Raw genomic sequence first — 8,731 nt, forward strand, 5'->3', positions numbered from 1 at the left:
ATATTCAACTATTAAATTGTTCTTAATTCATAAGCTTCCTTCTCTTTTCCTCTGATCCTCCTCCTCCATTGGAGGGGTGGGGGGGAGGTGAGCGAGCAGCTGCGTTGTACTTCATTACTAGCTGAGGTTAAACCATGACATGTAGTTGTTCTTACTTTGGATTAAATAAGATACTACTTGTTTCCCATGGATTTTATTCTGTCATGAATTTTATAGTAATGGTCAGGTATTAACATTTTCTAAAATCCATTGTGTGGTTCATACACAAAATTTCTTTCCTTTTCAGTAATACATTTTGCAAAAGCAGCAATGTCTACGAAACCAGAGATTTCAGATTTGCTTCCAAGAAACAACTTATTAATTTTCTCTTTTAATTTAATATTGGTACAGAAATAGCAAGTGGAAGCTCCACCCAAGGCTATCCACCTGCTATAGTAATACAACAGAGGATGATGAACAACTCTGCCTTCAAAAAACTTAACTTGATTACCACTACAACCTGAATTAACAAGATTAAATCTAGCTCAGGTTTCTCTGCCCTGTGCTACAGTACAGACACACACCAGAAGTGCTAATGGCCACATAAGCCATTAAGCTTTGTGTGTGTGCTGATATATGCATGCGCATATAGATAGGTGTGTGTGGTTTCAGATAAACCTGAAAATTCTGACACCAGAGAGAACACAGTCTGAGATCTGAGGTTTGGGGGTATTTCCACACAGAAGGCAATGAGCCACAGTGAGGAGTGGGAGGAGGTGCAGAGCCCACACTGGGTACCCCTTGTCTTCGCTAGTCACTTGTGGAAGACAAATGGGACGTTTGCGAGCTACGCTGTCACCTGTGCTTTGTGAAGCCTCTTCAGTTCCTCTTGTTTAATCAATTGCTTTGTCTCCTTCTCCAGCTTCCTTCTCCTTCGGAGTGTCCTTTTTGCCTACAAAAGAGAGAGAGAAAAAAGGCAATCAAAGCATAAGTACACCTTCACAGGTTTCCTCAAACCTTCCCCAGAATCACAGAACCGTTGAGATTGGGAGAGACCTCTGGAGGTCATCTAACCCAACTCCCCTGCTCAAAGCAAGGTGAGCTTGGGGCAACCTAATTGAAAAGCAAATATTCATGTAGGGATATTTTCATGCTTTTACCCACATTGACTTGAAATCATTACAAGCTCTTATTGTAACCCTAAGCGAGTGTGAACTGTGCCTATCAATAAAAAATGTCCAAATCACAAAGTTGACTATATAAAACATACCACTATACATGGCTTCTGCAGACTTCACCATGATCCAGGAAGAAGCCAGGCACGGGTGGTGGGAAGCACAAGTTGGAGGAAAATCAATCCATTTCTATTGCTGTTGATGCTAAGTAGTTAAATTCACTTTGGATAGCTTGTAACACGGTAAGAGGAAGGTATCCAAAACAGCCACCACAGGGCACTACCTGAAGCCCTACAAAACCTTCCCCATGCCATTTCGCAACTGCATTACAGAGGTTTTTGCCCTTTGCCTGGGGCACTTGCCCTGCTGCTAGGAAAGCGGGACAGTATGTGCTGCAGAGCTGGCCAAGGGAATTGCCTGCACTTGCTCCCTCTTGCCCTTGACTCAAGCTGCCTGGAAGTGCTTAAAGGCTGTGGTTTTCCCATTTTGGAGGAGACAGAATATATGAGCACCATAGACAAGATGTTTAAAAAACTAACAAGCCAGGAAGCCATTAAAATTTCTCCTGATGAATTTTGCCAGAGAAAAACGGTGGTACTGGCAAAATAGCAACCAAAACTGGCATGAGAAGAGGTGCTAGGAGGCAGCTGAGAGAAACAAGCTGAGCAGGGAACATGCGACAACACGGGGTGGCTGCTAACACCCATGTGCGACAGCTGCTCATTCACCCCGTTTCTGGCAGCTGCCCCGGCAGCGCTGCCTGCCCCTCTGCCCACTCCTGCCTGTCCCTGCGGCTGCCTGAACTGCTGGGGCTCGCTCCTGTTCAGTTTTATCCTTATTTTCTCTATTTTGTTTAAACTTCATTTAAATCACCATAATATTATCTTACTATAGACTGTCTTTCCTGTAACAGGAAAGCTGAATGGTGAATTCTGACCTCTCGGCACATCCTGACACGGAGCCACCGGCGGGATGTGCTGCTACACATCACTGTGCTTCTGCTTCGTGGCACTTAAGCCCCTCTGGAGCTGTGCAACAGGGTTTCCATTCAAAGCCCCACTGAGCTTTCAGCTCAGTTGTGTTTGCAGCATACCAGGCAGCCTCTTGCTTTGTTTTCCTATTTTTTTGCCCCTTCAAAGGCAACAAATCAAAAGGCCACCTCATACTATTAATTCTGCTTACTGATATTCCCTCCACAGGGAAGAGGTAAACACATTTCTGATGATCTATCCAGGCAATAAAAGCTCTGTTTCCTCAAATCAGAGCTGGGTACCAAGAGTTCACTGGTGCTTTAATCCCGTTGCTCCTGCCAGCCACAGGAATGAGTTCGGGCTTGGAGATCCCGGTGTGCAGCCGGCCCTCTTGGCACAGAATGCCTGGGTGCGACTCCGTGACTCACGTGGCCGTGCTGATTAGGATAAACACAGCATTTTCCATGCAATCTGCCTGTAGTGCCTCTGAAATGAAGTTGTATTTCCCCAAAGGAAATCTGCATCTGTTTGGTTTAATTTTTTCAACAGTTTGCTTGTTGGGCTACATATTAAAGCCACTTAAAAATGCAGCTTCAAAAGGGTTTCTGGGAAATACGTCTGCTTCTCAAATTAAGACCTTCTCTGTCAATGTTGGCATAACCTGGGAGAATTAGAGATCCAAATAGGAAACAGAAATTTTTATTTTCATCTGTCTTAAAGAGTTTTAATGTGTTTTTCTCTCCATAACAAATAACCTCCACTGATAAAGTGGTTCCATCCTCACTTTGAGAAATTGCAGTGTGTTTTAGATCAAAATTGTGTGATAAATCTTAAATACAGTCCAACGGAGGAAATATCTTTCTGTTTCCAAGTCAAGGTTACCTTGTGTGTTAATGAAGGCTTGGATACAAATTCATCATCAGAGGAAGAAGTAGAATACTCCACAGCTTGTTTTCTGACAGGTAGCTGTTCACACCCTAAAATACAGGAACAAAACAGTCAGTGAAGCAAAAAATACTGTTCTTTAACTTACAAAGACACTTTGCACCTGCCCTGAGTTCTAATCGGCAGCACCTAGAGCAATTTAGAAATGTGGCTGATGGTATTAATTAAATTTTTTGATCCCTGTCAAAAACACTATCTGGCTATATCGAATTTTTTTCAGGTATTACATACAAATAAATTAATTCCTTGAGCACCCTGCATGAAGCATGCTGTTCTGAATGCACTCAAGAGTCATTAAAATGTATATCTGAAGTTAGCATATTACCCAAATGATTGTATAAGGCTCACTATACAGTGTAATTGAATGCAAAAAGTCTGAGCCAGCTCTTAAACAAATTACCCTTATGTGGCTTGTAGCATCTGGCACCCATTTTTACTACATGACATCTGCTCAGTGTAAAATAGTTGGCGTCAGAATGTCTGGTCATATAAAAAAATCACAAATGTAATCAGAAGCAAATGGACTAAGAGAACAAGGCTTTATCACACAGCCTCATGCAACATAAATATTTCATTAATTATGTCTAAACAAACGTCACTTATTTTTCTGCTTTAGGAATATTATCACATCATTGAACTGTTGATTAAAATGCCATAATAAGTCAGGAAAATCCATACATCACAACAATGCACTCCATGAGGAAAACTCAAAAGGCTGCCTTTGGAAGAAGCATGTTTTCAGAATTACAAATTAAATTACATTTAATTGCAGCAATTTTATCATGCCTGTTTTTCCAGCATCTTGTTTCAACTGGGTGTAAATATTTGAATTTCTTCTTAATTTGTCTAATTCATAGCTTCATTCTCTTTATTTCAGAAAATAAAACTGCTTTTGGAACATCTGTCTACACTTCAACCTGCTACAGGGTTAATGATTAACAGCTGGGCAACATCTTGGAAATGCACGTTATTTAAAGCTAACAGTGCCATTTTCCTTTGTATCCGAGAGGTAACAGTTGGCTTTCTATGTGCAAGCTGTTTTCCTATTAAAATCACTTCCCATTCTCCCAGTGTAAATACTACTTCTTTGCCTTGTCCTGGATTCCAGTCCTGAAGTAGGACTTCTGTCTCAAGCCCTAATTTAAAGTCAGGATCCATGAAACATGTTCATCCCAGGCCATAAAGCAAGGAAAGCAAATCAAAGTAATTTGAGGTAGAAACTCTGATTTTTGTCAGCAGTTTCAATTTTAGAAGCACCCAGTCCTTGTGCTCAATGAAGCTGCAAAGCCAGAGGGTCCAGTGGAGCAGACTTGTGTCCTGCCCTCCTCTTTGCAGGACAAGGCCCTGGGCAGCAAACGCCTGCAAGCAAAAGCGAGGAGGTGCAACAGCCCTCCAAGGTGGATCTCCAGCCTCCCAGGTCATCCCCCTGCTCCAGAATTGCCCCGGCAGTCACACCTCCCCACCTCGTGGCACTTGGCAGAGGGATGCAGCTCCTGTCTGCTGACCTGCCGGGGACTCTCCGATGGCTCACAATTGCTGGGATCACACTGGTGCCACGCACTGCCCCACGCTCGGCAGACCAGCGTGCAAACCTAGCTGCACCCCATCTCTGCCCCTGGCAGGGACAGTCAGCTGTAAAGCCACATCTCAGTGCACAAGATAGAGGAAGCCATGGTGGGTATCACAGTCACTACTTCTTTTTAGGAGTAAACTCACCCACCTTGGTGGTCCCTCTTCAACTAGAAGTTTGCAGTAACTACCCTGAGGTCATGCTGCTGGTGAAATCAAATTCTGTAATGGGCAAGCAGCAAGCTTTACAGCCCTGCAGGGCTGGAAACACAAGCAATTACACACTCCCTTTCTTCTCTCAGCTGTGGGAATAAGGGACTGCTTCCCAAGTCCTCCTCCTTGAGTGATGATAATTTCAAAAGCATTACAAGGTCTAGGGGAAAAGCAGCCTTCTGTAATGCAAGGGCACCTGTCTGCTTCTCAGCACTGTCACTCGAGGGCTCTTTGCCTTTCTGGGACAGAGAGGGGGTCAAGGACTTCCAAGGGCCATCTCATGAGCACTAGGAAGCTAATGTCTGTGGACAGAAAAGATTCATAACACCCACAGTGCCCATCTGCTATGGAAAGCCAGGTATTTGCACCTTGCTCTGCAGAAAAAAGCAATTCAAATTGCTGCAAAACAGCTCAGCTTTTCCAGAGATGCAGTGCCCAAATATCTGTGAGACAACCACCGCCCACCTGTGATCAGCAATGTCCTTCATCATCTCCACCCAAGAAGCCTCCGGGACAAAGAACCGCATGAAGATGCTCAGTGACGAGGCATCTGATGGATCGACCTGTGCGCACTGAGGGGTATGGTCTTGGTCTCATTTATTGCGCACGCATTTCACAACACTCACGATTTCCACTCATGCAATGTGGATAACGGAAGCACGGGCTGCTTCAAGGAGGTGCCAGGAAACACACAGCAAAGAGTGACAGAATAGGAATGAGAAATAAAGGTTTTTGGCTCCCAGTGTGGTCCTGCCCCATTTCAGGGATATAGGAACAGTGGGACAGTGCGTTTCTTTTTGCATTTAAAGGGCAGCCATTCAGTGCTCTGCTCAACTGCTTTTCTTTGGGGGAGAGACCAGAAATATGTTTTAAAATGTACCCCAGGTGCAAATTTCAACTTCAAGACAACTGTAAGAAGCATAGTAAGAAATTACCTCACTCAGTGCACTTGCTTTCTACAGAGCTAGAGAAAAATACCACGTTTATTCCATAAAAAAACCCGGAAACAAACCAACCACCCTTCCATGTTACGGCATCTGTATGTTCTACTATAGATGACAGCTTTAATCTTTCCTATCTCCAAAGGGGTGGGATAGGCAGAATTTAGCTACCAGCTGTGAGGATTTGGACAAGGAATTCCCACATAAAAAAGTTCAGCTTAGAGATTTTTATACATATTGAGTCATTTAAACCTGAAACTCCCAACCGTAATAGTAAAGTTAGATAATAATAATTTGTCTGCTCCAAATATTTCAATTCTTAAAGCTTGATACCTACAGAAAAGATTGCAAAAATATGGGTTTTTTTTCTAAATATTAACTCATTTCTTCTAGACTTGGGCTTTTGGTCTCCTGTCATCTCATTCCTTCAAAATGGGGGTTACTTACTACTTATTTCTTGAGTATTTTAGCATTTCCCTAACAGATGGTATACTAGACCTTTTCCTCCCCAGCTAACATGACTTTGGATCACTAGAAATGGTCAAACATGGTCTCAGTTCTTAACTATAAAGGGGAAAGGAACAAATATTTCTGAAATCTTTATTAATATATTATCAATTTCTATGTCACAGTAGCTACTGGGAGTTTGGTCAAGAGACCTTTCCAGCATACCTGATTTACATCTGTCAACTCACTGGAAACTGTGTATTTATTATTATTATTATTGTTATTATTGTTATTAGTTGTTGTTAAATCTGACAGTGTCACAAAAAGCACAAAGTTGTAGGAAATATCCATTTCTTGATACTGGGACTTGGTATTCTCGCATACGTATGTCATAAGAGATAAGAAACATTACATCTGAAAAATGAAAAATTAAAAATTACTTCCTATGGCCAGTTGATTACAGCTTGGTAATCCAAGGGTGAGTGTCAAAGACACTTTGCTTTGGCTTAAGCATGCTGCCATTGAATGGCATCAGTGGTGAAACCCCTGCTGTATTCAGAGGGATCAACTGGACCAAAGCCCAGTGCTTTTGAGAACCTCTCCCTTAACATATAAATTTAAGGTACTGGTTTTCTAGGAAACTTGAGGTCCTATGAATGAAGAGGGAGGTGTCATCTGAAAAGGTTAAGAAAGCAGTAGCTTAGGTTAGACAGGGAAGCGCTGCTGATTGTCCTGGAGGGGACAAGCAATAGGGAAAACCACCACTGTCGTCACTCTGCATCAGAGCTCAGCTCCCTTTCCTGGGGTGTCTCTGTGTCACAGCAATGACTGTAGCCTAAATACACAGGAAATCTTGGAGCAGGAATTATTTCAATAACAGAATTTTTATAACATACTATTATATTACTCTGTTGGCTTCCTCTGTAAGTGTCCAAGATTGCATATTTTTATAAGGTTGTTGGAGTTAATCATGACTACTTTAACTACTTCAGTGTTTTACAGAAGAGAGAGGCAGAGCTACATATATCTCTTGGGGCACTAGTGTCCCAAACCAGATGGGAATTGGCAGGATGTAGGAGATGAAAAGAAAAGCCAGTAGAAATCAAGAGTGGGCTTGGCTATTTGGCTTCACATCTCTGCTTCTCCTCAGACTTCTCATGTGGCATGTAATTTAATCTTGCAGTGCCCGAGTTCCCCTTCTAAAACATGAAATTACCAAGACAACTGTGCCCTAGCTGAACAGGAATATTGTAAACACACAGACCTTCAGAGCTACAAAGATGCAGTAATGGGAACCATGTACAAACCCAAAATATTTTCAGGTAATCCCTTTTGAAACTAAAAGTGCACAAAACCAGCAAAGTGAGTTCATATCAGGTTTAATTTTCTCATTGGCTGAATTGGTAGCTCTCTTTAATGAAGTGAACCATGTAAAAACCACACAGTCACAAACCAAGTTCCAACAACTCTCATCTAATCTAAGGAATGACTCTAAGGATGATTCCTATTCATCAAGGACAGAAATATTCCTCCCACATGTTCATCACTATCAAGAAGCAACTCCCAGGTCCCGGATAACTGCCAATAACCAATTGCCTTCGTGGGCTGGTCTTCAGAAGGCCTGTTTAAGTGAGAAGTGACCTAACCCCTGGGTCCAGTACAGTGTCTCATTACAAACATTCTGCTGGCTGCAACTCTCTCACACAACCTGGCTGAGATCTCCTTTTACTGTTGTATTTCTGTGGTATTAATAATTTTTAGTATCCATAACTAACATGGCCCTTTGGCATTTGTCTTGAATCTCAAAAGGACAAGTAGGCTTAGGAGAGAAAAGTTAACCATCCAACTGAGCCATTTTATTGATCAAGTTTTTCGGTTTCTTTTAGCTGCAGGTTAGAACATAAAGGAGGATTCAAAGGACAAAGGCCTCAAAGATAATGAACATCAAATAAAAAAAATGGAATTGCCCCTAGAAAATCCAGTGTGGCTATTTCAGGACACTTGTATATTCTACAGGCAAACTTGGATAGGATTTTTTTTTTTTAATCCACCTCTCACAGAAATCAGTGTATGAACCCCATTACTTCAGTAATGGGTTTGTCTAGGTCCCACACAGGTAGTCTGTGCAGCCGGATCTCAGCACAGTCCAAAATTTCCAAGTGGGTCTGAGGAATAGCTACTTTGAAACAGAAAGTATTAGCCAGGAAGCTTTTAGACCAGATTTAGGTATCAGAAACTGGAATGACCCATATGAAAGGTGTAACTGCAGGCGTAAGGTTGAGTGAAAGGCTATCTGCTGCTGAGTAATTGAGATCTCTGCTTCCTCATGCTGAGCTTCAGCTGGTGGCTGAACACTTGGCAGGAGATGACAGAAGGACAGAATATGGATTTAGTTTGGACAGACACCTGGGTCTGAAATGCAGAAGTCATCAGCATAGGAAAGACACCTGGACGTGTATTTGCAGATGAAGTACCTCAGATGAAGTGTAGG

General features: G+C 42.3%; 1 protein-coding gene across 1 annotated transcript in view; it reads right to left on the reverse strand.

Moving 5' to 3' along the window:
* Positions 1–838: 838 nt before the first annotated feature.
* The window catches only part of MICALCL (MICAL C-terminal like), a gene marked incomplete at its 3' end in the record, with an annotated part of 16,135 nt that continues 8,242 nt past the window's right edge, over positions 839–8,731 (reverse strand). Inside the window, exons 4-5 of the mRNA XM_010152038.1 lie at positions 3,008–3,102; positions 839–931 (exon numbers count right to left, since the gene is read on the reverse strand). Coding sequence (XP_010150340.1) covers positions 839–931; positions 3,008–3,102 — 188 coding nt within the window. The remainder of the gene's footprint in view (positions 932–3,007; positions 3,103–8,731) is intronic.

Source organism: Eurypyga helias, unplaced genomic scaffold (assembly GCF_000690775.1).
Source record: "Eurypyga helias isolate BGI_N326 unplaced genomic scaffold, ASM69077v1 scaffold38575, whole genome shotgun sequence".
Taxonomy (NCBI): Eukaryota; Metazoa; Chordata; class Aves; order Eurypygiformes; family Eurypygidae; genus Eurypyga; species Eurypyga helias.